Raw genomic sequence first — 23,765 nt, forward strand, 5'->3', positions numbered from 1 at the left:
CATTTAACCCCTATTACGGGTCAATCTTTGAAACACTGGATCCTACACTTCCCATAATGCAACTCGATAGTGTCCCTCTTAAAGTATTGATATAGTCCAAAAACGGATGTGGATAGCAAGGTGGACAGCGGATGCACACACATTTCTGTACATATTACATTTGTGTATGCAAATGTGCACTTGTGGGCACTTACAGTCCACACGGTCATACATTTTGGGACCCTTGCAGACACGAGCAGATGAGTAGATATCCAGATAAAATTCTGAAATAGTTGAATAAATCTGAAAATGTATATTCTGAATTGTAGACATGCATCACAGTCTGTAAACATCGCATTGTGCCTCTGTCTCGCCCTTGCCTGGCTCATGTTTCTGTAAAAAAATTCAGACGGAAAAGTAGCTGTGTTAAGCAATGAAAATGTTTTATTAACATGTCTTTAGCCAAAGCTAATCCCATAGCATACAACATCTAAAAAGTATAAAAAAAAAAACAATGCTATGAGAGGTCAAACATAAAAAAAAAACCTACAGACTAGACTCACTTAATGGTTAAGACCATGGTGTCAATGCAATGAAAACAAATGCTGATTCATTCAGCAGTAAACAGGAACAATGCCTCGCTGGAGGTGACTTCATAATGGTAAATACATTTAAACTAAACCTTAAGATGAATTAAAAGATCCAAACAACAAAACTCCAAACTCTTGAACTGTCATCTGTCCGTAGTTAAGATTTGCATTGTGTAATAAAGTATTTACAGCTTTTCTTAAATGCAATATCTTAAATTGTAGTAACAAAAATGACAAATAATAATAAAGAAAAACATTAAGAACCTATCTAGTAGTTGTAGGGTTTCCTATTTACAGATGTATATTTAATAAAAAGGTGTATGTAAATCAAAGCACAAAAAAAACAGTGTCAAATACAATATCAAAAACCCCAAATATGCTATAAAACTGTAAAAAGTACATAAAATGTTACTGCGACATCATAGAAAAAAGTATATACATATTTCATGAAGTTGTGCTGTTGCGTGAGTGTAGGAACTCTGGTCTGCAGCTTGCAGAAATCAAGTCTCTTAAAAATGATAGATGAGATCAGCTATGTGGCACTGCAAACTGAAATCTTGTCTGCATCTGTCACTGCATTGTGAAGCTTGTAGTGGTCCAGGAGCTGTTTCCAAGCTCTACTGCAGCTCAGCAACTCTTGGTTCCCTTTGAGAGGACACAGACATTTCAGTTATGAAGCTACATAGGAGCTTTGGGTTTTAAGCATAGAAATAAGAGATGAGCTGCAGTATCTTACCAATGATGCAAAGTCCCTCCTTGGCTCTGGTGATGCCTACATTTATCTGGTTGGGATCACCCACAAAGCCTAGATGTTTGGACAGCCAAGCTCCGTCCGGTTCTCTCTCAATCTCTTCACTTGGCAGAGAGCACACTGTAGATATGATGACATACCGCCATTCACTTCCTAGAAGACAAAATGTTGTATGTCACACGATGAACCATTGTTAAACAACAGAGTGGAGGTTGTTTCTTTGGTTTCTTCTAAAATACCAGATTGAGTCATGGGATTGTCATTCACATGTCCAGAAAAATTGTTTATGTCCTGAAAAAATCAGATTATGATATTAAATTCAAAATGTGAGATATGGTCATAAAATATGACACACTACCCATTAGGACAGGAAGTAGTTAGACCCAGCATCACTGGGACAAGCACCAACATACTGTACTGGTTACAAGTAATTCTTCAGAATGAGTAGTTTTACTATGGAATATTTTTTCATTGTTGTGTAGCTACCCTACTTTGGTTGTCTAGAAGATAACACGCAAATTGCAAAACTCTCACGAGATGGTTAAAGTTAGGCATTGACCTGGAATGGTTAAGGTTAGGCTTTGACATGGAATGGTTAAGGTTAGGCTTTGACCTCAAATGGTTAGGGTTAGGTATTGACCTCTAATGGTTAAGGTTAGGCATTGACCTCCAATGGTTAAGGTTAGGCTTTGACCTACAATGGTTAAGGTTAGGCATTGACCTCCAATAGTTAAGGTTAGGCATTGACCTCCAATGGTTAAGGTTAGGCATTGACCTCCAATGGTTAAGTTTAGGCATTGACCTGCAATGGTTGAGGTTAGGATATGTCAACGGGCAGCGAGTCTTTGCGGAGTTTTTGCAATCTGCAGGGTACCTTCTAGACACGGGTTACTTTCAGTAAAGATTTGTCATTAGGCAGCAGATAGGTACACTGTCACCTTGGCTTTTAGTGATTGTGGTAACGGTGATTTTAGTCAGATTCTTCTTCTTCCTCAGCTCGTCTCTGATTTCTGACACTTGGGCATTATAAGGCGACAAAATCACAATACTTTGCTCTTCGATTTTGGCATCCTTCACCAGCTTTTCAGCAATCTCAATCTGCAAAATAAAAGCGTTGATGTATTATGTAAGAGCAGGCACACTGTGAACATTTCTTACAAAGTTTTTCTAGTTTAATATTACTGTTTAAAATCAACATGAAAAACACGGGTGCCCAATACAGTACCACTTTGTCTCTCTCTTCCTGGTTTGCTTTGGAGTTCTGGTTGCCCTTGGCCGTGTTGACAACCAGACTGATGGTCTTTCCTTTGACGTCCCCAAAAACAATTGGCATCGTCCTCTTTTCAACACGCAGGACGCTGCTCGGCTGCTCCACCCCAGTTTTCAGTTTTCCCTCATAATATTCTTCTGACGGAAACTCGCATATGTCCTTGTGCTATAAAGACGAATAATTGATAGTTGATAACAATTTAAAATACTAAACTCAGACATATGGTAATACAATATTGCTACAGTAAGTATATATACTGTATGTATACATAATTCTCACCATTCTGTATTGGGTATCCAGCATCACTGCCCTGCTCTTGTGAATTGTATAGTAGCGTTCGAACAGCGACTTGGCCATTCCCAGCTTCCTCACACGTTCATTTGTCACAATGGGTCGCAACTGTTTGTGGTCACCAATCAAAACAATCTGAAAGTGATATTGTAAGACATTGGTTAATACCTAGTGTGTCATGATACAACCAGTGCCCCAAACTCCTGTAAATAGCCAGTGAGACAGAGATGAGTAGATGGCTGTTTAGCAGGCAAACCAGCACTTGAAGAACCTCCTGTGTCCAAAATGGGAAGGCTTGATGCTATTGGGGGGCATGAATGTGTCCAAATCTGCCAATTATATTTTGATGAGTGGAAAATCTGGTGGGGGGCACTCGAGCAAAAATTAAGGGGTCATCATAAACATAAGGATTCATCCCCTGTGGACAATATGCCCCATACTGGGACGACTATGGCTCAGGGGTAGAGCGGGTCACCCACCAATTTGAAGGTTGGCAGTTCAATTCCTAAGGTTCCAGTGCACACCAGGATACCAGTATAGACACTATTTTGTTAACAGATTACATTTAAAGGAGCAAACCCCATGTTTCACAAGAAACATGTGAAACGCATAGTTCTCTCCTTCTTGTGATCTCCACCAGGAGGATCATGAGATCGGTTGCATGTGTGCACGAGTGAGCGAGAATCTCTGTGTCTGTCCATGGCTAATCTCACATACTGCTTCAGCAAACTGCATAATATTTCGGGTGCTCATTTGGTCTCTCGTGGTTACAGTGACTCACACTTTCTCAGAACACTGACAACTGACTGCAACTACTGACTGCTCACTCACTATTCTTAACCGGCCCCCCAAGTGGTTACACGGCTGAGTGCATCGCCGCCTCTCAGCTGCTACTCTGCGCCCAGAGACACAGTGGGCACAGTAGAAGTAACGGTTACGCCCGTGAGACGGAGCTGAGACGTGTGCCTGCACAGAGCCGGTGCAGACATCTTAATAGATTCAAATGAGAGCGTATCTGTTGTGGGAGATGTGCAAATGAAAAACACATCACTTGCAGTCTAGATGGGGGGTTTAGCCAATTGTGGGTTGTATTCATTGGATCGAGCATTTCAGCATATGGTCGTTGTTGACACACCTGGCGGAGATCTACACATATAAAATTGTGTCTATCCTAGTATCCTGGTGTGCGCTGGAACTTTGATTTCTTTTGGTTTACTGTGGTTTACCCTGCACCAGCTGGCACCCAGGAGAGAAGCACTGCTGGGTACCTTCAGTTTTTTTAATAACATTACAAGTCTGATAGGGATCAGGCTAATAAAAAAACAACACAATTTATAATCTGACATTAAAACTCATTGTGCTTTGAAAATGTAATTTAAGGACCGTATTTTCACGAATCAAGCCACAATTAGAGCAACATTCATCCTTAGCATACAGACACATCCAGGGCCGTGTTAATGGAAAGCATAAGCAGGACAATGATTGTTAAATGAAAAGCTCACCTTTTCTGGGTTGTTGCAGACTAATGGAATCAGGGTCTGGGGTTCAGTGGCCATTGCACATTCATCAATGAGGATCTGACGTGCACTGACTGTCTTAGTCAAACTCGGGGTGGACGACTGTGTACATGTGCACAGTATGATGTCATGCCGTTCAAGCTCATATGTCCGTGCATCTTGGAGAAGTTTTTTGTATCTAGGAGGAAAAGCAATCCATACAGTTAGGGTAAAGTAAACTAAAATGATGCTAACAAACACAAGACATTAGAGTTGGACATAACCCCATTTTGGGAATGTCTCATCCACTGTCTCATCACTGCGTAGGAGACAGTCCCATAGAAAATCTCAGGGAAGCGGCTGTGCGCTGTTCTTTAATGAAGGTGGAGAAGTTAACCAGACGTTTATTTGCCAAAGCAATAAGTTAGTCTTCATTCTTGAAGTCTTTTCTCTTGTACGTCTTTTCTCTGGTTTATTCCACGCTTTGACAACCTATTTACTAATAGTTGATATTTTCATGCAGCTTTAAAGTTTGTTAAACCAATAGTGCAACTGAACTTACTCTTTCACTTCTTCATCAGTCAGCTCCTCTCCTTCTTCCTCAAGGGCAAGTTTAATGCGTCGATCAAAATCTTTTATTTTACCCGAAAAAGGGTTTTGTTCTTGTCGCATGCGGTGATGCAGAGTGATGCTCCTAAAACCACGTACAATATGCCAGTGTTAGTTAATAATTAAAGACATTTTTAGAATTGAAAGTTATCAACTGGTGTGATTACAATACCTGAGCTCTGATTTGGCACGTTCTTGGCGGAGTGCCTTCCGGGAAAACTGATGAGTGCAGTCTGGATAAGGGTAATCAAGCATCTCCACTTGTTGGCCGTAGACCCTGAGGGGCGTTAGTCTGTCCCCAAACTTCAACAAGTACTCTGTGTTACAACAGTAAAACATTGGTTATAGTAACAGAAATAAATCCAAGTGAAATTTTAGCAGAGAAACAAAGTAACTTGCCTGCAACAACATCAACAGACTTGTTGGATGGGCCACAGTAGAGAATAACTTGCTTTTTGTTTTTATCCTTTGGGTCATCCAATTTCCTTTGGTTCTTAGAGTTCATCTCAAAAAAACAGAACACTATGTACGCACCAACTACTGTCTTTCCAGTTCCTTAAAGACAAATGGGAAAACGACTTAAGACTTTGCAAGAAAATATGAAGCATCAGGGTGAATATAAGTTCCAGCTCTTACCAGGTGGTCCCTGTATAAGTGTGAAGGTATTATTTAGAGCTTTCTCCACTGCAAGATGCTGACTCAGGTTAAATGGTGGCAGTTCATTTGGTAGCTTATTCCTCATGATGTGCCACGTTGGTTTTACTGCAAAGACAAAATGACAAGTTGTTTTTTTGCAAGCAAAACAGAAAACAATTGAATCAAATTTAAAATACACTATAGGAATGTACAAAGTGTGTTATGTGTATTCAATCTTATGTGTGACTCACACTGATACAAATATTTGAGTCAATTCTATGCAACTATTTACTGCTGACAAATGGACATACCCTCTCTTGGAATGTGTTTTCCAAGTGCTATAGTCTTGACAAGATAACATGCAGTTGTAATGCTGTCCACAGCACTTTCTTTCCGGCTACAAAAAGAAAAGATAAAACCATATGTCAACCGTTTCAAAATAAATTGTCTATCAACATATAACCTCAATGTCAACGCAAGAAAAATTTGAGTTGTGTGAGGTCAAAGTGAACTACTCTTTAACTTACATGTCAGGCACAAGCTTTGGGATTATTTCAACTGTGAAACAAGTGTTTTTCTGAAAGACACAATCGGGAATGGACTCCATTGGCAGGTGATTGACATAGAACTCCACTTTACTTCCTGCATTTGGAGGTTTTTTCCGTTCTTCTTCCTTTGTGACACCATGGGCCACCCATGTGAACTCTCTTGGGTCCACCAGTGCGGAACTTTCCAGGGTGGAAGACAACTTCAAACCTCTTTTCCGTATGCACAGTAAGCACGTTTTCAGTAAGTTACATTCAATGGCCCATTCATTGATCCATGCCAGAGGCAAGAAGAAACTTCCAGTTAGTGTGCCTCCCTGCTCTTGATTGAAGTTTACCACCAGGTTCTCGATGACTATGCTGTCACTTTCGCCCACTGCATTGGAAGCAGATTCCATCTCACACATTGGTGTCCAGATCCGTACATACTCCTCGATGTCGTTATAATAAATCCTTGATGGATCATCTGCAGATCTGGAGAAGCATGTGATAGGGCTGTGGACATGGTGCACACAAATCTCAAACTTTGGTTTAATGCGCACCAACTGAACAGCAGGCATGAGATAACCTCTTTTTGTTTCTTTTGTCATTTGGACCTGAAGGGTGTCACCTCTCTGCAACTGGAGCTCGATGTCAACTTCATGCTCCCTTTGTTCCTCTTGCTCCTCGGAGGTACATGAGTTAGTCCCCTCAGGTACCTCAGATGATTGTGGCAGAATATTTAGTTTTTCCAGTCGCTTTTTGTTAGCGTCCATTGTGAGAGACTTTGCGAGATCCCAGTTTTCTTTGTCAATTGCTTCGACAGTGGCTTTCCATATTGTCAGTGGAAGCTCAACACAGCGATCACAGTCTGGCATTTTCAACTCTTGGTGGATTTGCATGTTGTCAACTGCATAGATCCGCCTTTTCCATGTAAGAGTGACGCAGTCATTTGTTTCATCAAGAATTGGTTGGTCACACAATTGTAAATCTTTGTACATAATTGATAGACTCTCTGCAAATATGTTCTTGTTAAAAGGAAATGCCACTGCAAAACTTTCTCTGTTGAGACTAACAACAAAGGCCAGCTTTGAAGCACTTTGTTTTATCATGCTCACTGCATAGAAGATCTGCTCAGCCTTTTGTTCATATGCCTTGGCATCCTTCAGCTTGTGCTCAAATTCACTGCACAAAGTCATAATCTGGGGTGCAGTGTATTGGACATCCCTGTTACATATGAAGGAGTGCAAAAGTCTCTGCAAGATGATGTCCATGTACCGCCGTATTGGTGAGGATGCTTGTGTGTAAGATCTTACATTCTGAGAATAATGCCCAACCTGTGCTTCGGAGGAGGAGTTGGAACAGATGACCTCAGCTTTGCTAGAGCACCTTCTGAACTGATCAGTGACTGGCTGGAGCAGAGGGTGGATGTCATCTGCAGCAATCAGGTCCACCATTTTGTCGATATCATCTGTTCTGGCAGCTGACTGGATATCTTCCCACACTTCTGTGAGTATGCGGAAGTTCTCACAGTTTGGGGCTTGTTGTTCATCATGGTCAACTTTGTGACGCACATGAAAAGACAGTGGTATTAATTCTCCGCATTTCTTCTTGAATTCTTCAATCTTTTCAGGATCTGGTTTTGCCTGACAGCGAAGGGGTGTGCAATACCTGGTTCTCTCTGAACCAATCAAAGTCTCAGATGCATGTGTATTGAATAACACACTCAACTCTTCAATCATCAGATTGGCTTTGCGCTTTCCGGGCAATCTCTCATCATCAGGTTGAGAATAAACCCAATCCACAAGTCTAATCTTCCTTTGAGCTTTTGCAAAACAATAAGCCACTGAGACACAGCCTGGAACAGAGTCAAATGTAGGTGTCTCTCTATATCTTTCGGAGATCATGTCCTCTGCCTCTTCATAAGACAACTGCTTGTTAGACTTGATCCATGACAGCTGGAATTCGGGCTGTCCAATGATCTCATTTGTTTTCTTGTTCACTTTGAACATTAATGAAACCACCCTGCGACATTTGTTATCTGATAGCAGACTGAAGCATTCAGTGCTCTTTGGGGGGAACATATGCATGGTGTTTTCCCTACTGCCGTAATATGTAGCACCACGTTGTTTTGCAACCTCATCTAATTCACCACCTGGACTCACAAAGCTTGCCACATCTGCAATATGTACTCCCAACTCATAGTGGTCTCCAATTTCCCTGACACTGATGGCATCATCCAAGTCTTGTGCTTTTTCTGGATCAACAGTGAAAGTGATTATGTCAGTTTTGTCCTTTCTGTGTGTCCTGTCTTCATCTTTGGAAGAGAGAACCTCGTCTGATTTACATGTATTGGGTTCAACTTTGAATTCTTCATTCAGGATCTTTAGTCCATCAGCCGAAGAATTTCCAATTGGAAGAATACCTATGACGTTCCCCAATGGAATGTAACAATTTTCTTTCCAGGCAATCACTTGCACCACAAACACATTGTTTTGTGTGAGCTTTTCGTCAAGACGTACTTCTGTTGCAATTGTCCACCATCCATTAATTTGCTCATATATTGGAAGGAAGTTACGTCTTTTCTTGCTGATCAGTATGCGTACTTTGGGTGCAGATTTTGTAATGGGCATCATCGTCCTTTTGACAAATTTGTCTTCAGAATGATGTCTTGGCCTGCTGTGATCCTCATCCTCAAGCACGCACACAAGTACACGGGCTGATTCAGCTTTCTTGGTGATGCTGACCACCTTTGCTGTTTGTAAGACAACTTCATCTCCAGTGAAGACCTTACCCAGGTTTTCCCTTCCCTCGATGCTGATACGTCTGCTGGGGTTATGAAATGGTATGACATAACCTCTGTTACATGGCTCCCTGACCAGTTTTCCTTGCTTGTACACCTCTGGTTGTTTTTTACACAAATACAAAAGGTCTGTATTGACATCACTGATAGTGTGTGATGATCTTGACTTGTGGTGGTCAAAGTCTTTAAGTTGCGTTCTGTCTTCATCCGAATTATATTCTGTTTTCAGCTGTTCATATTCATCTTTCAACTCTTGAAGAATTGCATCGCTGAGAATGTGGCTCTCATCCACATGTTCAGACTTTTGAAACCTTGCAGTTTCCATAACATCTTTTTCGAAGAAATCTTTGGTGAAATGCTGTGGTGCAACACTGTTGTTGCTGATGCAATGGTCTATGTAGCTCTTCCAGACTCCTGAGCATTTCCCAAAGCAACAGAGGGCAGCAGCATCTCCAACCACAACCACATGGGACTGAGCCCTAGTCATTGCAGTGTTTAACACACGGGCATCATTGAACAGCTCCAGACCAGGCAGGTGAGATGTTTTTAGGCTGTCACGTGTTTGCACAGCTGTCATTATGACTGCTCTGAACTGTTTGCCTGTTAACACATAAAAACAATGTGTATTATGTTAAATGACAATAATATAATATATGAAAGGTAATATAAATATGTTTCATTTTTATTTATTTAAGTTTAAAGGGATAATTTGGGTGATGGGTGTTTTGATTTGGGGTTGTAAGAGGTACTTTTCAATAGCCAATGTATTACCTACAGTAGATGGTGGTCGGCACGCCCCCAGTTTGGAGAAACAGCAACAGGACTACCAGCACTGGAGCAAAGCAATGTACTGCTTTGGACGGGGACGTAAGCCCACCTAAAAAAATGTGTATCTTCGATATTGCTAAGCTACCGTGCTGGTACTCCAGTTTGCTTCTCCAAACTGGGGGCATGCCGACCGCCATCTACTTTAGGTAATACACTGACTATGGACCCCATACAACCCCACTTCAAAACACCCAAACTATCCCTTTTAAAACAAATTCTTATTTACAAAAGGCAAAGCCTCTTCAAATAGTCAGAAAGGTGTGCAGTTTAGCATTCCTTATGTACATAATGGGATGATCATCCAGAAGTTCTTAAAGCTAAATTAAAATTACCTTGCACGTTTGCAAGATTCTCAACGTGGACTCCAGCAAGCCTTCTTCTCGAAAGGGCTGTCCTAATTTGCCGAACCTATGAATCATAAGAAACAATTGAGATAATTAAACTATTACAAGGCAATGATAATTCAAATACATTCATGCAGAAATCTTCACTGTATCATTGATGTAATATTTTGTTTCAGTCTTTTGACAACTAAAAAGTAGTAATTTACCTGAAATCCCTCTGATAGAACGCAGATTGAGCTTTGGTCCTTGGTCCCCCAGGTCAATGGCCAGTGTTTGAGAGTCTCTTCCACTGCTTCAACCACTTTGGCAACCTCTTCTTTGTTGTACCAAGACATTGACCCAGTGTCCAAGAGACACTCTCCCCGAACATGGTGAAACTTTAGAGCATGGCCATTTGCAGGAGCCGGAATCTTTCCAGTAGCTTTGATGACATCATTCTTACCAACATAGAAATGGGTGGACACAAACTCTACAATTTCTTTGGTTGAGCGGTAGTTTTCACTGAAAATGATTCTACTGTTCTGGGCAGCATCACACTTTTGGCCTTGATAGTAGTGGAACAAGCGATTAAGGAGTGTGTGATTTGAACGGTGATGATCATCGACTGAGAACAGCTTGGGTCCCATTTGCATGTGATCTCCAGCCAAAACAACTCTGGTGTTTGGCCCAGCAAGAGCAAGGGCCATCAAAGCTTCACATTCTAGCATCTGAGAGGCTTCATCAATTAGTATGTGCGTGAAGTATCCTTCTGGGAGCTTGAGGTCATGAAAATGTTTCGCCATTGTTGTGGTGGTGATGACTATTTTGTTGCCATCAAGGGCAGCTTTTGTAGGTGGTAGAAAATACTGTCCATCTTCCGAAAGCAAACAGTATTTCAAAGTAATCGAATCTGTGGCAAACAAAGCCCTCTTATTGTTTGCCTTTATGCGGATTGGCGTCATTCCATCATTTTTCTTGTCGATGAATGGATGGAAGTGATCTCTGACGTACAGATCTGCAGAACTGGATGGACACAAAAATGTCAAGGACAATGTTGGTGTTGTTATACTGAAACGTCTTTACAACAGTGCAGTTTAGAGCAAAGAACGAAGCCTAGATTAACACTTTGAAAGTCACACAAGGATTACAAAATTACTTGGGGAGCACATGTCTATATGAATTAATCAATCAATATTTAATTAAACACATTTTCAATAATATATATTACCTGTTGGTGTGGGTGCAAATTAGCACTTTGTTGTGAGGCTGCTTACAAAGCTCTCTGGCTGCCGTAGCGAGGGTGAATGTTTTCCCAGTTCCAAATGGTCCATAGATGAGGAGTGGTGCCACCTCTTTTTGGACATTCGAATGACCTGTGATGAAGTCAATTGCCGACTGCTGCTTTGTATTCAGCTTCTCATAGTGGATGTTACTCACAGGAACTACACAGTTTTTAAGGTCTGGTAGCACTTTTTTTGTATCAGGAAGGAGGTCTATGGTCTTGTGCATGGCGCAGAAGCTGTTGCGATTCAGCTGAAACTGCACCTCCATTTGATAGGATTCATTGCTTTTGAGTGTTAGATCGGAGCAACATTTTTCCGACAGTTGCAAATACATTTTGTTCTCACTTGTTTCGTCTTGCAGAATGATGGCTTCATAGACCTTGGAGTTTCGACCACTTGAAGATAAAGGGGCTATCAGGCCAGACTGGATGCTTCGTTTTAGTGCCAGTCCCTCAGGGGTGTCTGGTGTGAGATTACAAGGAATCGGCACAGCACAGAACAGTGCTCCCCGAGGAGCCATCTTCATGCCAAACTTTGCACTGTTCAACGTATCCAATGTTGTAATTTCTCCACAAACATTTAATCTAAAGTAAACAAGAAAAAAAAGCTTAGTAAATATGTGCAAGTTCCAAACAACATACAGGGAAAATGCTACCCGATAAGCATATTACCTTAAGACAATCTGGTCCTCTGCCCGTTCCTCAGTGTACAGGAAGTGGTGCATTCTTTCTTTGTAGTTCTCATTGTTCAGAGGTGTTTGGCTGTTGTAGGAGGATTTATACACGAAGCTAATCTGAGGAGGCTTGTACTGCTTTAGCAGCTCCTCCTGTTCTTCTGTTCTGGACGAACATGGGATGATAACCCTGTTCCCTCGATGCCAACGCTCAGCACTTTGAAATCTGGTTACACGGTTCACAGTTGGTTGTTCAATGTCATCCAGTGACGGCTGGCCTACTCTTACTCTGAGTTTCTTCAAGAGCACTGGCCTCATGTCAAAATCTAGCACTAACCACTGGTCATATAGGCCTGGGTTGATGGATTTGAAAGACACGGTGATGTCATAGGTCGTGTCTTTGCTGAGAAAGTGTTCACCCGAGGAGTAGATGCAGGGCTCAGAACTGATGTCACCAAGGCTGAATGAAGCTCCTGGTTCTTGCTTCAGCAGCGCCATGTGCACAAGCTGTCTCTGTACATACAGAAAAGTGGCAGTTAAGCATACTATAACAAAACATTGACAGGACATGTTGTCCGATCCAGTAGAAGAGCTACTGTAGCTCAAACTACTGAAAAAGTTAGGGCTGGTTCCGATAGAAAGGTGTCAGAACACGCAGTGCATCGCGGTTTATTGCGTATGGGGCTGCGTAGCCGCAGACCGGTCAGGGTATACTGTATATATTAGGGGTGTCACAAATTTTTATTCTAAATCAGAAGTCAATTGAAATTAGCGGCCAATTTCGACCATCGTAATCGAAAGCAGGATCTTCAATCAGCACTTTTCTGCTGAGATCCCCGCTGGTGATGGCCACTGCGGCGGTACAGTCCACACATTCATTTTCATGCCTTATTGTGAAATTCTTACCTCTGTTTCAACTTGGAAGTTCCATTGCAGTGTTGCATTGACCTGTTGACACTCCACAGTCAGATCTTCGTCACAAGAGATGCTGACATCGTCAACTTGTTCTGATATCTGTTCAACGTTTGAAACAGTGAATTAAAATACTGTGATTTTAGGATGGTGAGGAACTGAAGAATAAGTCGATTCATATGTCAACATTGTATTTTGTCAACTAACTAATTGCCTTTGTTAGATTCATTATTTTTTATACCTGAATGATATCTAGGTTTGGATATCTCTGTACCTAATGAAGAGACAATTTGGGCTTGAAATGCTGTCCTCTTTCTAAATATGATAAAGGGATCATTCTACAGAGTTGCAAGTCTTTGGGAAGCAGAAATCACTATTTATTATCTATTATGTATATACTACACTATACAACCTTTCACAGTGGAAAATTGAACAAGTAAAACAGTGATATGTACAGTTTGTAAAGCTTCTGTTTTGAGGGGTGGCACTAGTGTTGCCAAGCTCTATTGTATTCATTCTCTGTATGTATTTGTTCACATTATACAAAGGGTTTAACCTGAGCCAGGCCATACAACAAATATAGTACAGCATACATACAGCTGTTTTATCATGCTGGTATCGGATCGGTACTCAGTATGGGCCGATACCGCAAGTTCTAGTATCGGAGTCAGTATTGGGAACGAAAAAATGGTGTGGGAACTTTTCTACTATACTCGATACCTCGAGATTAATGGCCCAATTCCAAACCAGCCCCTACACCCTCTCCCCACCCACTTCCAGTCCATTTGCATGTTCGCGTGAAGGGTCCGCCATATTAAGTGCCATTCCAAACCAATCACGGGGAGTGGAAGTGAGTTATGAAACGCTCCAACAGCGAGCATGCATCGATGCCGACTTAACCAGCCGCCCTCACTGACGATGTGCAACGCCGTTTTGTGTTCCTCATGGAACACGCTGCAATGTAAGTTCAGTGCGACTACCAGTACAAACATTTACTTGTAATCTACTCAAACTGATAGATATTTAATTTTTTCTACTTTATTATCATACAGACATCAACAACATAAACTAAATGGATTGTATTTAGGATCAAATATACCTTGGTCTAGATTAGAAAATGGTAGACATGTTCATTAGATTGTAAATTGTTGTATTGTAACACACAACATATATTTATTATTTTTTACTCCTTTCAGGAGCTATAACCCCATAATTCATCATATCTTTAACTGTGCAATACTGATTTATTAAGTATTAAGTATTACGTATAAATAATTTGGTGAAATAATCTGGTTTATTTATACAGTACATTTAAAATAATATTCTTATTTTACACTATTCTTGAATTTTTATAAATGCATGCATTTATATTATTTGCATAGATCCTATTTTTCATTATTATTTGCACTGTTTTTATATACATTTCTTATTTATATTTTCTTATGATTTCTCTATTTTTATATATTTATATTTATGTTCGAGAACGGGAGCAAAATGTTACTCAATTCCCCCCCGGGGATCAATAAAGTATTTCTGATTCTGATATTTATTTCCTTGCCGGAGAGAAGGAAGTTTGTCCCGAAGTGGCCGCTGTATTGATCCCCTCCACCTTAAAGAAGGGTGCTTCATTGAGCTGTGAGTGTCACTACAAACAGAGTTCCCATGAGAGGGCGTAGGGACTGGATTGGAATCGGGCCAACGTCTCTGGTAGGCTAATATGTACCCACAATGCATTAGGTCCAAATTCAGTCAGGCATCTTTATCTCTACTGTAGTTTATCAAATGAAGCAAAGTCACAAAAACATCAGCGACAGACTGCGTATATTATGACCTGTGTACAGTTCACTTAGCACTTGATGGAAACACCAATTCTTGTCATATCCCCTTTTTATTTGTTTTGTCTGATGTACTATAGTAGGTATGTATTGTCTTCTTTGTGTGTGTCTCTTCAGGCCTGACGGCACTACAGTGTTTATTTTTTCTTTAGGGGAGTGATACAGTTGGCTATGACCTTGAGAAAGACTGTGTATGAGATGAAGGCTGGATTCAAAGAGAACATGTTGTGCCAGTTGACTGAACCACGGGAACATCCAACCAATCTTTCACAGAATTAGATAATAATGAGACAACATATTAGAGCCTTGTACTCACAATGTGTACTTCATTACTGCTGTTTCTGTACTCCTCCAAGAGCCTTTCATTGTAGCACATGAGACCCTGGGCTCCCATGTTGGTTCTGATCTCCTTCTCCTCTGCAGCACGCATCAACCACTCCTGCAGCTCTTCCACAGAATGAGCTTTTGGACATTTGTCGCCGTACTCGCACGTTTGTGGTCTAGGATGAAATGGCAATTTTAACAGTGCAAATGCAAAAAATCAAACTGCCACTTTGAAACAGAAAAAAACAATAAAAAAAGGCATCTAAATGTTTCTCAGAAGATTTATACTAATTTAGATTTTTACTATTTTTTTTCTAGTATTGTATTACTATTGTTTTTGAAGGTGTTCCTGGAGCTTCCCTACTGGAGAAGATATAAAATGCCTAAATTAAAACAAATCAAACAGAGAAAGAAATTGAAATATATATTGTTATATGAATTTCCTTTTTGTGTATACATTTACTGTGTCATAATCAAATGAAAAACAAATGTTAAAAAGGACAATTATTTATCTTTAAGACCTGAAAAACACTTCATTGCAAATGTTCCATTTCCACATTAAAATTAAATCACAACACAGAAAATAAAGTGAAGAGGGGTGTTGAATTTCAGTGTTGTCCAGCAGGAGGCAGCATAGACCTGCTTATACTAAATGTAGAGCACTGCAAATAGCTTTCATGAGAAGGTGAGATGGAGATGCATTGTCAATGCTAAAATGACAAACAATTCAATCAGTTATTAAAGACAAATAATCATCCTTTTAACCTATTTTTTATTTACTTGCAATTAACAATCTGTATTGTATTTCACTTTATTTAATGTTTGATTTGCATTTGCATTTGTGCATTTTATATCTTCCATACCTCACCACCTTATGCTAGTAGTTTGCATTTATTTTACTTTGTGTATTGCGTTGGTGGACAAAAGTGTCCATCAACACCGCACTGAAAAATCTAAGGAATCTAATATGCATGCTGGCATCTTTGAGTGTATGTACATAATTTGATGATCTTACAATATGAACACACTAAAGCTGGTTATCATCAGTGAGCGTCGTGCAACTGAGACAACGTTTCTCTTCAAAGAATAATTCTGACGACGTTCTATGTTTTTCTTATATGTAAACAGATCTCATAAAAAGACCTAAACCAACAATGAACGTATCTACTAACAACAAGTAAATGTACAATTACAAGTATTATGTGTGTATTAAACCTGATAAGCCTTCATATTCTTCCTCTGTGCCATAGAGCTCCATTGTTGTTCAGAAACTATTAAAACACATCAGCCACACTGTTGCTCTGGGTCACATGTTCCACACACTAGTTTATTCTGACTAAATCCCACATACACCGTCCTGCTGCCACAAAGACTCACTAGAGCACCAAATGTGGATTAATTCACTGCTGAAAATAGTCCCCATTAGGGATGCAAATTTTTTAAAATGTTCTTAACCGATAACCGACCCTCGTTAATCGATTATTAACCGTTAACCGACAAGATTTTTGCCTCAAATGCAGCGGTGTACCAGCTGCAGTGTATGAGCACAACAGACCACGGTACTGCGTTCACTGTCTCCAGTTCACCGTCCGGGAGCGTTAGCTTAGCAGCCACTGTGCTTCGTGTAGTGTCGCGGACATGCAGCCACTTTCCCAGTAAAAGTCTCCACCGCACATTTAGTTTAGTTTAGCAGGTTGTCAGCTGTGTGTCTGCCCGGATTAACGATAGCGAGTGGCCAACAAACTGTGTGTTTGTGCTACGTTAGCACCTGTAGCTCTGCTGGTAGCTTCGTGCTCACAATAGTCACACACAGTCTGTCAGCGCGGCGTAACTTCAGCGAGTTTCCCGACAGACCGTGTGCGTGTTGTTGGCGGCGCTCTAGCTCTGTACGTAAGTGTAGCAGACAGTGTGTGTGTGTTGTTGGTGGCGTCATAGCTGCGTACGTAGCTGTAGCAGACAGTGTGTGTACAGTTCATTTGTCGGTGAATAAATGCTACGAGGCTACAACTCCTCCGCTCAAGCGAGCTGTAGACGGGAGCTAACTTCCTGTATCTGTAACGCCGGTTCAGACTGTCTTAAGGTGGACCAGCTTTTCTCCTTTAAGTGAAGAGTTTTTCTCAGCTTTTTGATTAATTATTAACATTTCTTTTAACCGATAGTATTAATAGGTTAAAATGCTTAATGTCGGTTAACGGTTAAATGGTTAATTATTAACATTCCTAGTCCCCAACAAATGCACTATTCCATTCTGTTTGGAAAAAAAAACGACAGTGCCCATGAAACATACTGTATATAAATTATATTTAGATTTGCGTCTTCAGTAGGAGCGAATGGGCTTGGAGCACAGACAGACTGGGGAAGTATTGAGAGACAGACTCACACAATGTTGGTGTGAATATCACTAGCCTTGTCCTTTAAAGGTCCCATATTGTGCTCATTTTCAGGTTCATACTTGTATTTTGGGTTTCTACTAGAACATGTTTACATGCTTTAATGTTTAAAAAAAACAACTTTATTTTCCTCATAATGTCTGCTTGGATATAGCTGTATTTACCCTCTGGTCTGAAACAGAGGGTACTTTTCAATGGAATCGCAATGGAATTGCAACAGAAGTGCGTTACTAGGCAACAGCTTGGATCCATGTTTACTTCCTGTCAACTGATGTCATTCACATACACTGCAACAGGAAATAAACTGGGACCCATTTAGAATGTTTACGTTTAAAACTGTGAAATGGTCTAAATATTGTAGATTTGAGACATCACACATGGACAGAAATCCTGACGGCTTGTTTCAAAAGCTCAGTTTCTGAATACGGGAGGTGTGTATTTCTCTGTGGATTAAGCGTTTCGGTACTTTCACAGTATTTATATATCACTTAAACCTGCTTTATAATATATATATATATATATAAAAGCCATGAAAATGTCACTCTACAATATGGGACCTTTAAATCGGATAAAACTGAAAAAAATGTGAGAGCCCCATAAAATTATATGCAAATGTAGTAATGTAAGGCAAACAAAAGGGTTAAGTTCTGGGTGTTTTAAGATTGCCCCTCATAGTGGGACGATAAAGAACCTGCCTGAATCTACAGTATGGTTGTAAAACATGTAAAGTTTACCTCTCACACAGCCACAACTCTGATCGGTGGTTGTGTGGCGGCGGCTGTCGTCCTCTCCACTTGGTGGTGGTGTCCTCGGAGAGTAACTGGGCGTGCTCCAACGAGGAGCAGTGCTTGTAGAAGCTCTCTGGAGAGGAAAGGACCAGGAGGCAAACCTTGCAGTACATGGTGACCTTCCTGGGCTCCGTCTGCTCCTTCCGGCTCGACTGAAGGAGATGAGGCCGTACGGAGAGCCCGCTGTGCTCTGCCTTCCACACAGCCATCTCCACCTCGCTCTGGGCGGACTGGCAGTGGCCGGCCTGGTGCCAGCAGGGCTTGCCTTGTCTGACATGACTGCAGTACTCAAACTGACAGTTCGGGTGAAGAGGGCGCACCTGGCTGTAGATGTGCTTTCTACTATTCTCTGCTAGGTGATGAACTAAGACCGGGTCCCAGGTGTGCGCTTCATCTGCCGAGCAAGTGGAATTCCACCTTTTGGTTGTTAGTTTCTGCGGACGATCGTGAAAGCAGTCTTTGCAGAGCTCGATGAATTCCCCTGAAAACTGTTGGAGTATGCTTTCAGCTGCACTTTCTGGTGTTACTGAACTAGGCTCAGACTCGATTACGAGTCTGAGTAACTCGTCTTTGTCAATTCCTCTGTCTCTAAAATAGTTCCATACAGAGGCCTCTTCGCAGCTTTTGGCATAAGTGCATCCCTGTCCGTGTTGTGTGCATCCAGAGCCCTCAACAAAGAAGTCACACACTTGGTAAAGAACATTCCGACCAAAGTTTCCAAACGTTGGCCGCTCAGAGACAGGCCTCCATTGGTCGGAGGCTTTGTCTTTGGCTAAAAGCACATTTCTACTGCACTTGTGACTAAGTGACTGAACCGTGTATGTTATTTCCTTCTCCTCGATAGAACACAGATCACACACAGCCTTCAAATCTAGAGTTGGCAAGTGGTCCCTCAGTGGTCCCTCAGTATAATCAGGCGGAACATATCCTCTCTCAGACTGAGTTATCAGGTTACAGAGAAGCACACGGTTTAGTCTGCCACGCTTTTCAAATGTCCAAACGACGGCTTCCTCGTCACTTCTGGCAAAGGCGCACCGGTTCTTGTGGTATGTGCATCCAGAGCCCTCCTTAAAGAAACAACATACCGCATACTGACTCGGATTTGGAAAGGTGGGCCGTTTAGCAACGGGCCTCCATTTGCCGCCACCTTTGGCTCTGCAGAGCAGGAGATCGCACGCACACTGGTGGAGGACTGGTTTTAACGTATACGTGATCTCTTTCGCCCGGACGGAGCACTTAGCGCACACGAGTTTGAGGTCATGCGTTGACGAAAGAGGAGCCAGTTTAGATTCACTAGCTGACATTGTGATGCGTTCATAATGCTAAAGGCAGCACCTGGGTTCAAAACTGTTTTGGATTGTAGGAATATGCTCAGAGCTCAAGCAGCCAGTCACAATATAGACCCAGATTTAGTTACAAGTCCGATTAACTAAGGGACCTCTGACAGAATTAGGTCGTAACTTTTCATTATCTATATCTAAACTGAAGGCCGGAGTCTGAGAAAAATGTCCAAACTTTGCTTCAATGTGTCTGAAAAAAAGGAGAAGACAGCCGGATGAGAAGTGAGCTCAATATATTCAATTCAGAAAGCCATTCACCCAGTAGCCTGATTACAGTTTTTCTCATTCGCTTTGACTCATTTCTTGATCTTCTTTTCAAAACAATAAGTTCAAATCTCTAAACAATTACTTTGTTGTTCACAACAGATTAGAATCTCATTCATTCACGCAAATTATAACCTGTGCAAAAGAGTCAGTACAACAGCCACTTGCACAAGTCTTGATCAAAACTGATGAGATGAATCTCAGTGAAACTGTCGCCCTCTTCACAACTTCTAAACATTCTTTCATCATTGAGCCGTCACATGCAGAATTATCCGTTCAATTATCAAAATCTGTCAGACACACATGTATATACCATAAATATCTATGACGAGGAGGTACAACTGGTGGTTGTTGAACTGAACTACGGCGTTTTTTTTCCTTCTTGCAGGGTTGTTGTTGTTGTTGTTGTTGTTTTGGCCTAGATGTCATTTTGTGGCAAAATTTCTGTCCACAGTATATGACTTAATATGAAAGATAAAAAGAGAATTTTCTGTTTATAACACATTGCTATACAAATACATTTACTGTATACATGCAGATGTGCATATCCTTTTTTTTCTGTGTAGCTACTAGTATTGACTTTCCCTGCTGTTGAAATGGGAATCATTTACACATTTTCTACACATGCAGTCTATTGAATTTGTTTTAGTCAGAAGTTTTTAAGTTTATAGAAGACATTTTAAAAAAAACCTCTGTAGTTAAAAGCAGAGCATATTATACTCCGGGGAAAACCTCCAATTGGTCTCGGTAAAGATGAACGATGAACTTATTTAGAATACTCAGAATCACAGCACTGAAGCAAATAATCGAAAGGGTGGAAAAAAAAAACTAAAACCCCCGATTTTATCAAATGGAATAGTTGAATTCAAGAAGTAAAAGTTATGGAAAAGGGAACTTTTAACCAGGGGTTAAAATGGGAAAGAGTGGAAGCAAGATCCCCGCTAAGGGACCTGCTTCTCAGATGGAAAATGTTCACGGGCCCGGGGTCCTAAAACATTTAAAGGTCCCATATGATAAAAAAAGTGAGATTTTAATTGTTTTTATTATAAAGCAGGCTTAAGTCCTATATAAATATTGTGAAAGTATCGAAACACTCTATCAGCAGGGAAATATACAAAGCCCGTATTCAGAAACTCTGCATTTGAAACCAGCTGTCAAGATTTCTGTCCATTTGTGATGTCACAAATATACAATATTTAGACCCTTGACACAATTTTAAACGTAAACATTCTAAATGTGTCCCAGTTTATTTCCTGGTTGCAGTGTATGTGAATGACATCAGCTGACAGGAAGTAAACATGGACCCAAGCTGTTGCCTAGCAACGCAATTCTGTTGCAATTCCGTCAAAATGCACTAAAACGGAGAGTTTCAGACAGAGGGTAAATACAGGTATAATCAAGCAGACAGTATGAGGAAAATAAAGTTTTTTTTGAACATTACAGCATGTAAACATGTTCTAGTAGAAACACAAAATACAAGTATATGAACCTGAAAATGAGCATGATATGGGACCTTTAAATAAAAAATTTAAGAGAAGGCGGGTGGTAAAGAAAGTAAATTAAAGAAATATGGGATTAAGGATCTTATACTGCACTATAACTTTTACTCTTGTGTTTTATACTCCATATTAGCTTCTATTCTAGCTTTTATTTTTTGCTTGTTTTTATTATCTAATCTTTAACGTCTTTATGTTTTTATGACTGTTTTAATTATGTCTCAATGTTCTTTTGCACTTTGACACAATGTTCTTGAATGTTTGTGTACAGCACTTTGAATTGCCCTGTTGTTGAAATGTGCTCTACAAATAAAGCTGCCTTGCCTTGCAGACAGGAAATAGAGTTGTGATGTCCCATCAAACAGTTGTGATAATTGCACTCACAGTTTAGAGAAAGTTGAGACTGTTTAAAAAAAAACAATGAGCCAAAGCGATCGAGAAAAAACCTGTTAACACCTAGAAGTATGAGCCTGAACCCTGGCTGTATGACTGATGATGCCAACCCAGGCTCATTACATGCAGCTCGCCACTCGGTGGCGCACAGTGGCCCATTCTACAGGAGCAGCACCGACTCAGGAGTAAGTCAGTGGCTCTGAGGGCTGCTCACATCACCACGACTCATATCATATTAAAACCTGGGTTTGTTTCATGTACTATAACCTGCATATCCTACAACTCAACAATCAAGACGTTCAAAGTGCAACCATTTCTTGTTGTCTGATTCAAAACAATTTCAAATTTGTTTTAACCATATTGCTCCTACTAGGCTACAAGTACTACTAGACGACTAATAACCCGATAATAATGACTATGATTACAATAATAATAATAATATTAGACCCACTAATAATAATAATAATAATAATAATAATAATAATAATAATCGCCGTCAAACAGGCTGATTTTAATAAAGGTTGTGCAGGTCCTCGATGTAAGTGGAAGCTATAAAGTGTGGACTCACCTGCTCTGAGTGTCCCGGTGTCGGTGACGGACCGGAGCGCAGCTGGAGCGTCTCTGCTCTCCTGCACGGTAACCGGAGCTAGTCTAGCCTCACTAAGTTTCGTTTCCCATATTTTGCGTCAGCATCAGTGACAAGCATGCGCCCTTCTTCTCTTCTCAGTCCTCTTCCTCATTGTAACAATAGTTGATACGCCCTGAAGTTCACTGATTTCCCTTCATATAAAAACCTTCATGGTGGTACTGCACAGTGCAGGAGGAGTCAGCTACTCATTTTGGTTATAGAGTCCTTATTAAAATTACTAAATAAACAAAATAAACAATTTGTAATCTATCTATTTATTCTCCCTCTCTTCCTGTCCCTGTTTCCACCTCGATCAGCTGACTGGGTGTTCACTAGTTCAGTTAAACCAATCAGACTTTGCCAAAACCTGTTCTCTCTGTCAGACTGATGCAACTTTCATGCAGACTTTGGTCTCTTTGCTGAGCTCGTCGGAAGTCCCGCTCCACATCACATCCATCCAGACCTGCTCTTCACCCCTTCACCACCACCACCACCTCCAGTGTCTAGACTCCATGGGGGGAGGGAGGGGGGAGTTACTCCAGTACAGTTTATGGCATCACTACCCCCTTCAAATAATGATGGGGTCTAATCTCCAAAGACTTCATAGTTATTCTACTTTCCTATTGTGCACTATATGTCAAATAAATTCATTTAATTATAGACTCTTTAAGGTTCTTTCAATTAAGTCTGTGTCAGAATATGTGCTGTGAAAAAGGTCTAATCATTTCTCCTTGTCTCAGTAAGAGCTGCTGTTATTCTGCTCTTAACTGTGGTTCCTCTTTCCTGTAAAACAGTCTGGTCGCGTTCATTGACCTTTAGGTGACAATATGTCACCTGACAGCATGTTTTAGGTTTTTACTGCTGTTACTGAGAACATTACCCATCTATGGTAACTAACATCTATGGCAAGATTAAAAGGCATGGAAAACAAACGCTACATTTCTCTTTATTCATTCAGAGTTTGAAAGGTAGATTAAATACATGCCTCTAAAATTGGGTCCAGACATCCATGGTGCCAGATAATGAATCCTAATGACTGATTATCATACATTTTCATGCTAAATGTTATCATGTTATCATGCTTACTGCATGCACTTAACTAGAATGGCACTCTGAGAGCGCAGACCTCCGCCAAGGTGCATGACTTTAAAAACAGATCACATCTCACAGCTGGTGGTACCGTGAGGTGGTTGGCTTGTTATTAACACGGTGTGTTTCCGTGTAACGTATCGGCGGATGCCTCTCTCATTCAGCAGCCTTCTTATGTCTGTAAAACGTTACACTACGTTGTCTCTCATCCCTTCATCTACCGCTTTTTTCTTTCTCACCGTGGACGGAC

General features: G+C 40.8%; 1 protein-coding gene across 2 annotated transcripts; it reads right to left on the bottom strand.

Annotated features, from left to right (window-relative positions):
* Positions 1–401: 401 nt before the first annotated feature.
* Positions 402–22,767, bottom strand: LOC141775277 (3'-5' exoribonuclease HELZ2-like). Of its 2 annotated transcripts, XM_074648486.1 has the most exons (21): positions 22,367–22,767; positions 20,223–20,370; positions 18,252–19,835; positions 15,120–15,303; positions 12,963–13,070; positions 12,055–12,569; positions 11,329–11,967; positions 10,328–11,123; positions 10,110–10,185; positions 6,150–9,549; positions 5,934–6,019; positions 5,623–5,748; positions 5,386–5,541; positions 5,159–5,303; positions 4,940–5,071; positions 4,384–4,576; positions 2,870–3,016; positions 2,546–2,755; positions 2,259–2,418; positions 1,306–1,473; positions 402–1,214 (listed from the first exon to the last, which is right to left on the bottom strand). In XM_074648486.1, the coding sequence occupies exons 3-21, from the start codon at positions 19,607–19,609 to the stop codon at positions 1,102–1,104; spliced, it is 8,712 nt and encodes a 2,903-aa protein (XP_074504587.1). In that variant the 5' UTR covers positions 19,610–19,835; positions 20,223–20,370; positions 22,367–22,767; the 3' UTR covers positions 402–1,101. The 2 variants fall into 2 exon arrangements, with proteins under 2 accessions (XP_074504587.1, XP_074504578.1); XM_074648477.1 differs by lacking the exon at positions 20,223–20,370.
* Between the last annotated feature and the right edge of the window lie 998 nt (positions 22,768–23,765).

Source organism: Sebastes fasciatus, chromosome 1 (genome assembly GCF_043250625.1).
Source record: "Sebastes fasciatus isolate fSebFas1 chromosome 1, fSebFas1.pri, whole genome shotgun sequence".
NCBI lineage: Eukaryota > Metazoa > Chordata > Actinopteri > Perciformes > Sebastidae > Sebastes > Sebastes fasciatus.